The sequence below is a fragment of the Chrysemys picta genome, chromosome 9 (assembly GCF_011386835.1).
Source record: "Chrysemys picta bellii isolate R12L10 chromosome 9, ASM1138683v2, whole genome shotgun sequence".
Lineage (NCBI taxonomy): Eukaryota > Metazoa > Chordata > Testudines > Emydidae > Chrysemys > Chrysemys picta.
Genome location: NC_088799.1, coordinates 18,720,756 through 18,737,084, shown reverse-complemented (window position 1 = coordinate 18,737,084; position 16,329 = coordinate 18,720,756). Strand labels below are relative to the sequence as shown.

Sequence of the window (16,329 nt, the reverse complement as noted above, 5' to 3'; positions counted from 1 at the left end):
TCCAAATTCTATCCGTTTATGTGTTTACAGAGCAACAATCACTTTGGTACCTAGGCCTGTGGCAACACCATGATGAAGTTAACCCAATTTCTCTAAGCCAGGTGTCAACTGACACCACTCAAATCAGTGTTATGTTAACTCTTAAGCCTAATGGCATTAATTTAAATGTCATCATTGTTAATTGCACTGCTAACCATGTTTTCAGAAACTAAAAACCAGTCAGGTGTGGTAGTCTTTGGATCCTGAGAGGGTGTGTGAGTAGCGTAACAGCACATCTTCCCCATCAACCCCTGGATGCAAGCCCCTTTTGAGCCAATAGCGATATCATTAACCACAATACATACACAGTATGTATATTATACTATATAATATAGATTATAGATCTATATTAAGGTATCTGTCCAATAGGCAATGACTGTCTTAAGCAACTACTTTAAAGTATCCTCATGCAATTTCTAGTACAATTTTGTTCGACATTTAGCTATGCACCACCTACAGTGGGTGACTGATTTTTTGCTGTTCCCTTCATTAGTCACTTATGACAGATTTTATTGTATTTGCATAAGTGTAGGATAGAGACATATGACTAAATGAAATCAGCACAGCATAGGAATGATGTAGTAATGGTATTTTACAAAATCCTTTCCCAGGGTAAGAAAAATGAACGTATAAAATATATTCACACCAACAAAGTCAGCAAGCCAACAAATTAATGGGTTTAAGTTTCATTTTATTCAGTTTTTCTTCCGAATCCCTTCCTCCAACCTCTCTTAAGATGTCATGTTACAATGTCCAGCTACAAATTGTAAAAAGAGTTTTATTCTTCAGATACACACATCCAGCCCCTCGCTGTACAAACAGAAAAAAATACTACATATCTTTTAAATGATTAATTTTTTAAAAAGAATTGTATGTTTGTTAGGTCTGAATTTTTTTTAAAAGTGTTGTTGCTTGTCTCATTTTCAGAAGCAAACCGAAATGGCTTGAAAGGATGACACCAAGAATTTGGGTGTGATTTTCAGGAATACTCAGGGTTGACCTAACTTTGCTTCCTTTGAGATTCACTATTGACACTTTTGACAGCGTTAAGCCCACAATGAGCCCTTTTGAAAAATCATACCCATTAAGTCAATAAAAAAGGACTGCCTTCTGAACCAAAAGAACCAGCTGGGTGATGCACAGAGACTCATAATCTTTCGGTAAATTTTTCCAATGGTCTGAATAGCAGGGGATAGCAGGTGATAAACATTCAATACTCTGTAGATCACCAAAATCCTGCATGTTATAATATTATCATCAATAACAATAGTAATTTATATAGTGCCATAAATGTATATATACTATAAACATGATATACGATACACAGAGTTTGCAAAGTCTACAGCTGCACCTCTGTAGCTCTTCAATGTACTCATTACCTACTCTATTAGTTAAAATGGGCAGGGAAGCAATGCCAACTTCTCTTTGATAGAAACTGGGACTGGAAGACAGGGGATGGCTCACTCGATAATTGCTTTCTTCTGCTCACTCCTTCTGAAGAATCTGGCACCAGCCACTGTTGGAAGACAGGATACTGGGCTAGATGGACCATTGGTCTCACCATTCTTATGTATTATTCTAATGGGAAGAGTTCATCCATCAGTGTAGGTAATCCACCTTCGTAAGATGTGATAGTTAGGTTGACAGAAGAATTCTTCAGTAGACATAGCACTGTCTACATCATGATTAGGTCGGGTTAATTACACTGCTCGAGTGGATATTTTAAAACCTTGAGCGCAATAGCTGGGTTGACCTAACTTTTTAGTGTAGACCAGGTCGTAGTTAACTATTTGCATTCCTTACTCTACATATGGTAATTGCCTGTCCAAAAAACTGATGACCTTTTGATTGTGCAGGTTGTAATCCACGAAACTGCTCTTCCAATAAATTGTGATAAAAGTTCTGGTACTGACTTCCAAGAATTTGTACAAGAAATGTATATCCCCTAATCAAAAGGGTGAACATATTTTATCAGCTAAAGTGCTTGTTGCAAAGGAAGCTGTCAGTCTTTTTTCTTGGAGTTTACATCTTTATTTTCATCTGCTTCTCCATCATCTCAGTGTTATCCAGATCTCTTCAGTCTGCCAAAATGGACTATGAATTTCACCAAAGCCTGCTATCTCAGGAGAATTCTGATAATACTTCCTTCCAGATGGACCAAGGAGAGCATCTTACTGTATTTTGTGGCATTTTGCTTCCCATTCAAGCCAGAACCAAGAAGTACAGATTAATGGGGAAATAGTTATCCAAATTTTTGTTTTGAAGCCACAAAAAGGATTCAGTTAGAGTTTGTGGAAAACATTAGGGTGGATTTTATATGAACCAAACCTGGAGCTCAATCCTACAAACCTAAGGGCCCACTTCTGCAAAATACTGATCTCCTTCAGCTCCCAATGATTTCACTATTGCCAGAATAATGTCTACACACTACAGGATAGGGCCCATGTTCTACAGATTGTAATTTTTCTACCTAATCAGGAAAACTGAGGTTATATTTCTGGTCTTTGGTAAACGGATGCGACTGACACTATGTCGAATCTAGTCACTTAGGAGTAAATCTGAATCCATCCTTCAATGTGCAGGGAGCTCCTCGCTACAATGAATCTGGGCTAGTTCCATTGGGTGAAGAGGGACAGAATTATTCAAGGGTCGGGGTGCTCAGTGGGCATTTGCAGCCCCTATCCGGAGCCCAGCCCCACAGGAAAGTCTTGCACAGGGCAAAGAGAGAGAGAGAGAGATGAGCAGGGAAAGGCTGACCCTGGCTCTGGATCCGTTACTTTGAGCCTTTGCTCCCTGATGAGTGGGATCACGGACAGGAGAGGTGCTACACAGACTGGCTCCACAGTGGTTCCATAACAGAGAGGAAGGATTATTTTTAACCCTGGCTTCTAGTAAGGAATATTAATGTATGAATACCTGGGCTGTGTGGTGATTCCCAGTTACTGGGCCTTAAAGAAGCAATTATTCAAGGTTTAATAACTCTCTTAAAAACCCCGTTGATTTAACAAGTGGTTAACATTTGTTGTGTCCAGAAAAGTTATCATCTGTTTATGTCAACTAAATTACTACTGAAGCAAGGTTCATAATGCTGTGACATTGCCGCTAAAGATCTATATCAGTTGTGTTTTCCAGACAATATTATAAAATACTGATATTTCTATTTTAAAAAATTACACTTTCTGTAATAGATTACAGTGTTTCCTTGAAGTGAGACTTTAAGCTGCTAGTGTTTATGATAACATGTACATCATTAATCTTCATACTTTAATCTCTATAGTCCTATTTGACATACTCTGAAGCTTCAAAGGGTATGAGTGCCTTATATTGTTTATTGAGATACAAGGTAGAATATAAACTAAAAGATCTGGGGAATCAATATTATATTCATGACATTTTGTTTAATTTACATAATATGCTTTATTGCTAAACATGTTAGATAGTTACTGGTATGTTTGCCTTGATCAATGGTAATATGGACATTCTTGAAAGGGTAAACCTATTAATTAGAGACCTGCACAACTTTCCTTCTTGCTAGTGTAATCATTAAATTGATTTTTCCAGTCCATCATGTAATTGTTCCAGCGATGGAATCCTGCTTTCCATTCTCGTTCTGCTTCATCAATATTTCCTGTAAAACACATAATGGGTTGTATTAATCTAAATTTGAATCTCTTTTTACATTAATTGAAAAATAATGTTGATTACCAGTGCCATTTTCTCTAGATGGCACAACAGTTTCTCCTCCCTCTCTTTCATCCCCAACTATTGGAAATTCAGTGGCTAACATTTTAGCACTGCATCAGAAAGTAGCGAGTTAAAATGAAGAACTATCATTCTGGCACAATCTTAGGTATTATATATTTATGAAGATGAATTTGCTCTCTTTACATTGTATATATGTTTATCAAATAAACATGAATTGTTTATCGCAGCTTTTAAAAGCAACCTCTGTTTATTTTTATCAATATAGAATGATTTAATACATAGTTTACAGTACAGCCCAGAAACCCCAATAAGGATCATATTTCCACTGTGTTAGGTGCTTGTGATAGAGTATATAATCCCTACAGTGGTGTGGAAGGGGTTAAGGACTGCTTTGGGCTGGAGTGGCACTGCCCTCCTCACTTGCAAATCATTTCAGGACTGGAGGAGTTGTTAAAGGGAGGGAACTCCACTCAGATGGGTTAACCCTGGGAAGGAAACAGACTGTTGAATTTCTCCAGCCCCAGGAGAGATGACAGCCTGCAGAAAGAGGGTGCAGATCACCTGAGCTAAAAGGGAGAGGTGGGGACTGAGACTTGCACTGGAGTCCAGTGAACTCTGTAATTGAAAGTAATTCTCCCAAAGCCCTCTGAAGTAACAACAGCCCATGTCCTGGAGGGAACTGCTGACAGGTTTTTCTTTTCCTTTCTTTTGTTTAAGCTCATTTGCTGTGTGCAGGCTGTTTTCTTGAATCACCTGAGACCCTGAGAGGGGATGAAACAACCAAGAGGCCTTGGCTGAAGAGATGAGCTCTGGCCTGCTAAAAAGATACACCTTGCAGCACCTGTTGGTGTGAGGGCAATTGAACTCACGTCTGCACTCCTCACATAGCTCCTACATGAGGCACTCTACCACTGACAGATTTATGACAGTGCTGTACAAAAACATAGATATGTGGTGGAATCACGGCTCCATTCAAGTTAAGACTGTTGCAGAGAAGCTAAATGAAATCTTTGCACCTGAGCCATTCTTTTTAGGTAACATATCAAAGGAATTGTCCCAGATTGAGGTGTCAGTAGAGGAAGTTTTGGAACAAATTGATAAATTAAACAGTATCAATTCTCCAGGACTGGATGATATTCATCCAAAGGTTCTGAATGAGCTCAAATATTAAATTGAAGAACTACTAATTGTGGTATATTACCTATCACTTAAATCAGACTCTGTACCAGATGACTGGAAGATAGTTAATGTAATGCCAATTTTTAAAAAAAGGCTCCAAAGGTGATGTTGGCAATTACAGGTTGGTAAGCCTAACTTCAGTACCAGGCAAATTGGTTGAAGCTATAGTAGAGAACAGAATTAACAGACCCATACATGATCATGATAGGTAAGAGTCAACATGGCTTTTGTAAAGGGAAATCATGCCTCACCAATCTATTAGAATTATTTGAAGGAGTCAACAAGCATGCGGACAAGAATGATCCTTGCAAGTTGATATAGTGTATTTGAACTTTCAGAAAGCCTTTGACATGGTCCCATACCGAAGGCTCTTAATAAAAGTAACCAGTCCTGGGATATGAGGAAAGGTCCTCTCAGTGATCTGTAACTAGTTAAAACATAGGAAACAAAGGATAGGAATAATTGGTCAGTTTTCACAGTGGAGAGGGGTAAATAGTGGGGTCCCGCAAAGACATGTCCTGGGATCGGTGCTGTTCAACATATTCATAAATTACCTGGAAAAGGGTTAAACGGTGAGGTAGTAAAGTATTCAGACAGTAATAAATTATTTAAGATAAATCCAAAGCTGTCTGCAAAGAGTTACAGCGGGATCTCACAAAACTGGGTGACTGGGCAAAAAAATGGCAGATGAAATTTAATGTTGAGAAGTGCAAAGTGATATACATTGGAAAACATAATCCCAACTATACATATCAAATGGTAGGGTCTAAATTTGCTGCTACCACTCAAGAAAGATCTTGGAGTCATTGTGGATAGTTCTCTGAAAACATCTGCTTAATGTTTTCATTAATGTACAGAATGTTAGCAACTATTAAGACAGGGATATATAATAAGACTGAAAATAACATAATGCTACTACATGGTATGCCCATAGCTTGAATACTGAGTTCAGTTCTGGCTTCTCCATCTAAAAAGAAAAGGATATATTAGAATGCGAGAGGTACAAAGAAGGGCAACAAAATGATTAGGGGCATGGAACAGCATCTATAAAAGGCAGATTAAAAAGACTGGGACAGTTCGTCGAAATGAGATGATAAGTGGGGACATGATAGAGGTTTATAAAATCATGAATGGTGTGGAGAAAGTGAATAGGGAAGAGTTATTTACTCCTTAACACAAGAACCAAAAGTTGCTCAATGAAATTAATAATTAGCAGGTTTAAAACAAACATAAGGAAGTACTTCACAGTCAACCTGTGGAACACTTTGCAAAGGGATGTTATGAAGGCCAAAAGTATAACTGGGTTGAAAAAAGAATTAGATAAGTTCATCGAGGATAGGTCAATCAATGGCTATTAGCCAAGATGGTCAGGAATACAACCTCATGCTCCATGTGTCCCTAAACTTTTGACTGCTAGCAGCTGGGACTGGATGACAGTGAAGGGATCATTTGATAATTGCCCTGCTGTGTTCATTCTCTTTGAAGCATCTGGCAATGGTTATTGTCAGAAGACAGGTTATGGGACTAAATGGACTAATGGTCTAGCCCAGTATGGTCATTCTTATGTCGAAAGAGATAAAGTTTATTTGCAGGTCAGCTGAATTTTTCCAAACCTGTTGGTCTGGAAACCAGGTTGGTAATTTAATGATAAGAGACTTTTCAATAAGATTTTAATGCATTCCTAGTTTCAGTTATATCAAGAGTAATTCAGTACCTTTGCTTCTGGGGCAGAGTGAAGGCAAGAAAAATGCAGATATACAAAAAATAAAAAAAATAGATGAACCAAACTTTTTGTTTTCAAAGCTCCAAAACAGTTAGGGCTTCACTAGATTTGAGTTTTGGGAAAAATTCAGGTAATTTCTTATTTTCTCCTGGCCAGTTTTCTCATTAATAAAAAACCCCAAAGCTTGTGCTTTTCCAAATGTTGATAACATTAAAAACTTTTTTGGGTCAATAAACTATGTAAATATGACTCATAAGACCTGTAAGGAGCAGATATGCACAATACTACATTTTCTACTTTTACAGTCACTTTTCTGACCGTAAGTGCTGTTCTCTGCATATTTTTTTTTTTTACTTTAAATAAGAAATCAGACTCTTAGATAAAGCCAGATTATTTGCAACTATGTCAAATGGATGGGTAATTTAGCATTTGGACCATTACTAGTACTATTTTGAGAAAAACACCTGGATCTTATTGCTTTTCTTAAGCTTGATTATGATTATCCAGTCTAATTTATCCATGCAGTGTTGCCCAATTATCGATTCAGGCAACTGTTACATTTCTTCCTGAATATTTCAGGTACAGAAGCTCAGATATTTCTGAAGTCTTAATGACTGGAAAGTATTCATGCCCAAATGTTTTATAAACTTGAATACATCTCCTGTCCATACATCTCTAATCAGAAATAATTGATCTGGATCATAAATTATGAGATGCTTCAGTGCTACCTAACGGACATTAAAAGAAGTGAGTGAGCTATAGAAAATGGACAATGAGAAATTCAGACTAGCCACCATTATGAATCTAAAAAAGAAAGAGAGACACTAAAGCCCTGAAATAAGAACTTGGGTTCCCATTTGTTTGCTCTTTTTCAGCGATAAGATCAAAATTGAAGTCACAAGTCAATGCATCCCATTATCACCAACATCATCAATCTCTTTGAAGCAACCACCTGTGACTTAGATGGGATGACAGAAAGAAGGCAAAAAAAGATTAGAGAATTCATCTTGACCAATAATTACAATTCAGAGCATGAGGTTACTCGAATTCACTACCATATAACAAAAGCCAACCAATGAAATAATTAATACATTTTAACAGATGCAACAGCTTAAATGCAGTTTTATATGGCCAAATCTCCTTATATTTTCAAATCTCAAAAGGTTTTGTAGTTGATTATCCAAAAAGATTTGCAGGCCATGATTATAAATAACAATAATAAATTGTAAAAATAATAATAATAAATAATAATAATAAACAATAGATACATAATAATTAACGTGATAGAAAGTCTCTTTTTTGGATCAGGCCTCTAATGCTCAGTTTGACAAAGCAAGAAAACAGTGTTCCATATACCCACAGATCAAACCGTTGACAGCACATCCCTTCCCACATTGCTTTGGTGATGTCACAGTACCCTAATTTCAGTGGAGTTACATCAGAGATAAATTTGGCTCTCTGCCCTTTTTTGCCCCTCTGTTAAATCTGCCAAAAGGGCACCAGTTGTGAATGTATTTTTGTGTTATGGACACTAGGAGCTGGACAGAGGTCACATAACAGTTATGATATAGTATAATTTACTAGGAAACACAAGTCAGGAGTAATGTTTCCTTCCGACCCAGCTGCTATTAGGTACTTAGGGTGACCAGATAGCAAGTGTAAAAAATCGGGACAGGGGTTGGGGGGTAACAGGTGCCTATATAAGAAAAAGCCCCCAAAATCGGGACTGTCCCTATAAAATCAGGACATCTGGTCACCCTATAGATACTGTACCTGCAAATATATTCCTGACTCTTAGCTCTGATAAATATTAAGAATTGTCCAGGTACAGGGGTCTGCAGGATTAGGTGTGTAAGCAGAGTCAGGAAGAGCTCTACCCTGACATCTGGTGGTGAATTATGGCGAGTGTGGAAAAGAACTCCAGGGGCTGATCTTGTTTGCATAGGCACACCCACCCGCCTAGCATGAAACAACAGCAACTCAAAGTGGTTACTTTGGCTGGTGTGGGATCCCCAGTTTTCTCTGTTATTGGGACAGGAAGAATAAAGTTTTGTTACCCTGATTCTGTGAATCAAGGCCAGTAAAACTGTTGTATGACAGAAGGACTGAGTGAGTCCTTCACCATTACCTAAGTAGCACTTGCTTGACAAGGGGCATGGGTTACAAAACCTAGTGAATAGAGAGAGGATGGGGACAGGTGTTTGTACCTGATGGTATGGGCACCTCTCTGAGGGGTTGAAACACCAATTGCACTACCTCCTCTCTCCACTGTTGAATATCAGAGCTAACTTTGATTCCGTTAGAAGTCTAGTTACAGGCTGCTGAGCCGAATTCACTTTGGGCCAATGGTGCACTAGCACTGGGGCTCCCCTACTATGAGCTGAAATTGCTAAGAGCTGAAATCACAAATGAGCTGAGATCACTGAGGCTGTGTTAACTAGTGGGGGAGCCTGAAGCTATATTGCTAAACGGCTGGTGGAGCAGCTAGCAGAGTGGAGCTGAGCGACTCACAGGTCGGTGAGCGGAGCGGAGCGGCTGGAGGAACAGCTAGCAGAGCAGAGCGGAGCCTTGTGGGAGCGGCCCAAGGTCGGCTGAAGTGGAGCAGAGCTGAGCGGCTCACAGGTCGGTGAGCAGAGTGGAGCAGCTGCCAGAGCAGTTCGTGGGACGGCGGGAGCAGCTCATGGGGCAGCTGGTGGAGTGGAGCGGCTCGTGGTGAAGGCTGCGGCGGAACCCCGTCGGCCTCGGATCACGTAAGGTGCCCCTTAACACCCTGCGTGCCCCCCCCAAACTCTGGGGCTGCACTGACCAGGGACAGAGACTTTGGGGGGGTTGTTGGACTTTTGGGACTTTGGTGATCCTTGGGTTGCTGGTTTCAAGAACCCAAGGGAAAGGACACAGCCAAACTTGCTGGGGTGGGTTTTTTGCTCGTGGTTTGTGTTATGAATCCTGTTTGTGGTGTTTTTCCAATTTAATGCTGATGTCGTTTACCTCATGTTATTAAACATTTTCTGTTACACTCAGACTCCGTGTTTGCGAGAGGGGAAGTATTGCCTCTTAGAGGCACCCAGGGGGTGGTATGTAATTGTCCCAGGTCACTGGGTGGGGGCTTGACCTGGTTTTGCATTGCGCTATTGAAACGGAACCCCTAGATACAGAACCCGGCCCTTGTTGCTGCCAACTTAGATGGGCAGAAGGGTTACAGGTGTATTTTGAAATCTCTCCTGGATGTTCTTTAGTCATCCATACAATTTCAGGAGAGCTGTGCAGCTTTAACCCACAAAGCAGGTTTTTTGTTTGCTTGTTTGTTTTTAAAGAAATCACCAGATTTTTATTTTCTTCTTCTTCTTCTAACAGTCAGTAGAAATGATCGGATGGTACAATATTGTAATAAGTTTTACCTCCCTTACTAACTAGTTTGCAGGAGAGTGGGACTAGACAAATTAAATGAATGGACAGAGGACTTTAGGGGCCATATCCTGCCACCCTTAGATTAAGTATTGCCTTATTCTGAGACTAATCCCACTGGCATCAATGGGGCTTCTCAACATGAGTAATGGTTGCTGAATCTAACCCAAAGTAATATGGAAACTGTTTCTGATATTGAACTTTCTGACTTGTGGCATAAGAACATAAGAACGGCCATATGGGGTCAGACCAAAGGTCCATCTAGCCCAGTATCCTGTCTTCCGACAGTGGCCAATGCCAGGTGCCCCAGAGGAAATGATCAGAACAGGTAATCATCAAGTTATCCATCCCCTGTCGCTCATTCCCAGCTTCTGGGAAACAGAGGCTAGGGACACCATCCTGGTCCATCCTGGCTAATAGTCATTGATGGACCCTATACTCCATGAATTTATCTAGTTCTTTGTTGAACCCTTTTATAGTCTTGGCCTTCACAACATCCTCTGGCAAAGAGTTCCACAGACTGACTGTGCATTGTGATACTTCCTTTTGTTTGTTTTAAACTTGTTGCCTATTAATTTCATTTTGTGACCCCTAGTTCTTGTATTATGAGAAGGCATTTTAATGATCTACATACAGCTGATTATTTGTCTAATGTATAATGCTTTTGGATACTATTTTCATACATGTAAAATGTTCAAGCTTAATCCTTAGTTTTCTTAGGATATTTTTCTTAGCACATTCACAAAATCCACTGATAGGAGTATTCTGACATTTTATCTTTGTTTTGTTTCTTCATAGGTAATATATAATGACACAATCTTGCTATAAATTAAAAAAAAATTATATTTTTAAAAAGACCAGAGGAAGTAATGGAGTGGAAATTGCCTATAGCCAGCTCAAGGGGAAACAGACACCACGATAGTTAGTCTCTGGATGCATTACAGGTTCTTGGAGTGTTGGAAGGAACATTCATTTGGATACATAATATTTTGATCATTAATATCTGTTAGAACTGGAGGGTGTTCAAGAGTTAACAAACTTCTTTTGAGTAAATTAATCCATTATTCTAGTTCCTATTCCTTACAGGTAAGGACTAGTGTCTTCTGGCTCTAGGACTACTGTGAATTGTGCCAGTGCTAGTACCCTCAGACTAATCTTTTTGCCTTGTGCATGATGAATATTTAAGTCTGTTCCTTCCATGGTATTGAGTGCCCTGAATTTTTCTTAAGGCCAGTGAGAGTCGAGAGTGCTCAGTCCCCTGCAGGAGCCTATCAGCTCCCTGCAGAAATGCAACCTGAGGCAGCAAGAGTTCTGTCTTCTTCAGAATCAAGAGCACACACTCGACAAGTCCAGGGCCCAATTTACTAGGGTACTTGTATTATCAGAACAAAAAAATATATATATTGCAACTAAGGTCCTCAATGATAGTGTGGTAATCCACCACAAGGTAAAGACACTAAGAAATCCCCAACACTAAATACTCTAGAAATATTCAGAGACTGGCATTTCCATTTGTGTCTCTTTCTGCTATCTGGATGTGTGAGATTTGTTTTTCTCTTATTAATTTTCTAAATCTGCAGTCATACTATAAGCTTTGCCAGCTCTGGGCATTTTGCTTCCCTAGGAAACTGGAAAAGATCCACCCTTGCAGCCTGGAGTCACTAAACATTTTGCTGTCTCTTATATTTTACTACTTTAGCCAACTGTCTGTCTTGCTTAGTGTGTGGTAGAGCCAGCTTTGTTGTTGAGCAGCATTGGTGCTGGCCATTATGTAGACAGGAGACCTCAAAGTAATAAACAGGATAGCAGAGGAAGATGAGTTAGTAGGTAGCTCAGTACCAAACTGATTCCCTAGCATGGTGACAGAGAACACTGTATGGCTGGAGGTGCCATTTTTCAGATAAGACATAAAACTGAGGCTCTGACCACTTGAGGTAATTAAAATATTCAACTGCACTTTTAGCAAGAGTAGACATGTCAGTTTGGGTGTCCTCTTCAGATTCCAGTTGGACTCATTACACTCCTGTCTACCTAAATTCCAGCTGCACTTTCAACTGGATATCATATTTTTCTTCACTTCTGTCCTAAATGTTGTACAGTACAGTCACACACCAGTAGGTACCATTCATTTGGACCAGCTCCGTGTGCGCCAGTTTCTCAGTAATGGCCACTTCGAACCTAGACAGATTTGTTAGAACATTATATGGACATCTACACAGAATTTCCTTATCAGAATGGGTGCAACATTTACTAGGATACAATGCTCTCCCAGCAACCTCAGCATATGCAACGCCTTTTATTTTAATAACATGACCCCTTCTCCATATTGGCAGGGAGGTCACCATCCTGGCTTGCTGTAAATGAGGGATGCCTAAAGGTACCAGAAGGCTAAAGAGTATACTGTTACCTGTCCAAACTGGTCTTTGGACTTTCATTGATTCTTTGTTTCCCCATGCCCACGGAGCGGTACTGGGGAGATAGGGTCCCACCACTTCCATAAGGGCTGGATGGACCCGGCCATCAAGGAGATCAGTTACAATTCCTTGTGTGGTGATAGCCAAAGTTTCCAACAACTTTCCTCCAGTGCCTTTATTTTAGACCCATTTATTAGCAGGCTGGTGACTTCTTGACTCAGCTATTTTGTTATATTTAATGAGGTGGATGCAGAGTTTGACAGATTCTTTAAGCTATCTAGGATCAATCGACTGACCTTAGTAGTATCCAGTCCTCCCCGGGCATTAGAAATTACAGCGTCAGCCAACCTTGATTCCAGCCGGTCCCTCCTCTCAGCTTGGCATGCTATGGTATAGGTGTTGCCAACAGAATTACCTGCACCAAACCATTCTGCAAGGGTATCTAGTAATCCCCTCTTCTGTCTAACTAAGCGCTCACCAATTTGGTTTGTTAGGCTAGTAATGTTTCTACTTATTTGAGGCCTGATCTTTGCACGTTGCCTGTTTACTTCTTCTAAAGGAATATGTACTTCGACCCTGTAAGTGTGGAATACCACCAAGGTGAGGACCGGTAGGGCTGGTCCTATCATTATTAATCCTGATTTTGGAACAGGGATTTGTTCAGGGCATGACACACAATTGGGTGGTTCCACTCTGTCTCTGATAACCCGGTTAATTGTTACCAGTTGTGGACATTTTAATTTGAGCCATTGTTTAACAAATGTATGCCATGCCTTTGGGGTTACCTTCATTCGTGCTTTAAGTGGTAAGCCCCATCTTGATTCAGCAGGCCCAACCTCCACTGGTACCATGTCAGTATAATTGGCACATAATTGTTTATGAGTGTTTGGTTTCTTTCCCACAAAATCGCACACAAATTCCAGTATTGAGGTCTGTGTGTTTCCTCCCAAGCCATTGTGGCAATATGCCATGTAATTGTATTCAAATGAGGGATAGCCCAAGACTTTGTAGTCCCCTTCACTAGTAGTACTCAGCTGTCCCCCTTTAAAGGTAACTCGGACACTGGTTGCATTAAGTATAGTTCCTCTAAGAGGGCCACAACATTGTCTAAGAGCATCACCCTGTTCAAAGGGATAGCTCATACACTTCCATGATTCCTTCCAAATGCCTTCATGAAACTCCATAATTTCTGGTACTTGACACCAGCGGATAACAGGGCAGTTAGCTGTTATCAAAATTGTAATGTTACTAGCCTCCCTGTTGTTATGAGCATTAGTGTATGATTTTATTTGGACCTTCTTGCATTCTACTGTGTGCTCATGTCCTAACCACAGTGCCACCTTTACTTCTGGCTAAACTTGTTTATTGGCCACTGCACGTGTCTTGCAAAAGCTAAGTGTTTCCTTAGTGCGGCAATTAAAGTGAAGCAAACCCGGAGGAGGGGGGTTAGTGACCCATTCCCAGTCCTCCTTTTCACATGGCACACGACTTGCGTCCTTTCTCATGCACCACAGGGACAGCAGGAGCCACAGTAGAAGCCTCCCCATGGTCGTTCTGGTTGTCCTGGTCACCCGTCAGTCGTTCCTCTTGTTGTTCTGTAGAGACACCTATGGAAATATCGTTAGGATTGACAGATGCTGATTCAAACAATTTTAACTGATTTTGGTGACGCCAAAATGTTCCCAATTTTCCCCCAATCTTTCCACATGTATCAGTAGTCAGAAGGACCCTCATAGGGCCTTGCCATCTTGGCTTTAAAATTCCTTTAACCTCTGGGTAAATGCGACACATTACCAAATCCCCAACTTTAAATGCAGGTTTGTCCAGACTGCTATTATCATCCAGCTGGGTTTGATTTTCCTTCATTCACCTGGTTGTATAAATCCTTCAACTCTCTGTCCAATGCCTTGATGTAGTTTTGCAGCCTGTCTGCAAAAAGCCCTGAGTCCCCTGCAGGGAGGATCACAGTGCTAGGCATTCTCATTGCTCTTCCTGTCATTAGCTCAAAGGGTGTAAATTGAGTCAGCCTATTTGGGCTGCCTTTAATTCGATACAATACAGCAGGAAGCATACGAACCCACCCTTCTCCTGTATCCAGTATTGCTTTTGTTAAGGCTGTTTTCATTGTTCTGTTCATTTTTTCCACCATTTCCGAGCTTTCAGGGTGGTATGGTATATGGAACCTTTGCTTTATTCCTAGTGCCTTGCATGCCTCCTTTATTACTTGCCCTGTAAAGTGAGTTCCTTGGTCAGAGTCTATTGACAGTGGTAAACCCCATCTGGGTATTATTTCTTCTGCTAGGATTCGAGCTACTGTTGTAGCAGTACAATTCTTGGTTGGGAATGCCTCTACCCATCGGGTAAAAGTGTCAATAATTACCAAAATGTAAGTGTACCCTCTGCTTTGTGGCAAGGGTCCAGTAAAATCAATTTGCAAATTTTGCCATGGTCCCTGTGGTCGTGGTTGGTGATTCAGAGGCACCTTTTTCCTTCTACCCACATTCACTTGTGCACGTTACACATCTTTCGAGAAATTGTAAAGCATTTTTTTTTCATGGCTGGCTACCACCAGTATTCCAAGGCGGCCCTCATTTGTCTCCACCCCAGATGAGCTGGAGAGTGGATGGCATGGAGCAGTAGAGCCCGTATGCACTCCGAGGCTACCAGCTCCTCCCCCCAGGCCCATACCAGAGGTGATTTTTATATACGCAGTCTTGTTTTTTCAATTTACTTTTTTCTTCTGGGCTTATGGTTGCATATAGCTTTCTTAAATTCACTTTCTCTTCTGGCACTCTAGCTGCACAAATCTTAATAGGACTTGCTTGTGCAATTTCTTTGGTACGTTTATCTGCCCAATAATTTCCTTTTTGTTCCTCACTTGAGAGCTTATTGTGGGCTTTTATTTTTACTACTGCTAGTTCTGATGGTAGTTTGGCAGCTTTTGTTAGTCTTTGAACTGCTTCCATATTATTAATCGGCTTGCCAGTTGTTGTTATAAAACCTCTGCGTGACCACACGTCCATGTAGTCATGCACTACTCCAAATGCATATCTGCTGTCTGTATATACAGTGAGCTTCTTGCCTTCCCCCACTCTCAAAGCTTCTGTGAGGGCTGTTAGCTCTGATTCTTGTGCTGACTTTGATCCTTCCATCTGACCTGACGCTATCACTGTCCCATCACTGAGTACCACTGCCCATCCGGTGTGTGGCACTCCATTTTCATACTTTCTTGATCCATTTACATACAAAACTATATTTGGATTCTCTAATGGCTTTTCTTTAATTCTTCCCAACACTTCCTCTTCTCTATCTATAAGACATTTGTGTACCTCTCCCTCTACATTCAGATATTCGGCTACATTTATTCCCTTGTCTCTTACTATGGAGAAGTTAGGGTTTTGCAAGCACAATGTTGATTCCCACTGACTCCTTCGGGCGTCTGTTACAGATCTTAGTCCCCCGGTGTTGAGGAGATTGATAAGTGTATCGGGTGTATGAAGCACTAATTTCCCCATGAGAGTGTATGATTTACAAGCTTTCACAGCTCATGTAGCACAATCTAGAGTTGCTACACACTCCAGTAATCCCTGGGATACAGGGGTCTTATGGTAGATAGGGATGCTACCAGACGCTGTCTATCTCCGTGAAGCTGAGTTAATACAGCGGAATACAGGGTCCTGCTATGGCTACAGTAAAGGTGGAACGGCTTTCCCATAGCAGGTAAGCCCAGGCTGGGGACGGAGGCTAAAGCCTGTTTTATTTTTATAAATGCCTCCTCTTGCTCTGTGCCCCATATTACAAACTCATTTGCAGGCTTTCCCCCTCTAGTGAGGTTTTGAATTGGTTCCACCATCTCTGAGTACT

At 40.6% G+C, this 16,329-nt stretch overlaps 1 protein-coding gene across 1 annotated transcript in view; it reads right to left on the bottom strand.

The window, feature by feature from the left end:
- Positions 1 to 713: 713 nt before the first annotated feature.
- The window catches only part of BCHE (butyrylcholinesterase), a 52,377-nt gene continuing 36,761 nt past the window's right edge, over positions 714 to 16,329 (bottom strand). The window contains exon 4 of the mRNA XM_005299204.4: positions 714 to 3,667. Within this exon, the coding sequence (XP_005299261.2) occupies positions 3,543 to 3,667 (125 nt within the window). The 3' untranslated portion in view covers positions 714 to 3,542. The remainder of the gene's footprint in view (positions 3,668 to 16,329) is intronic.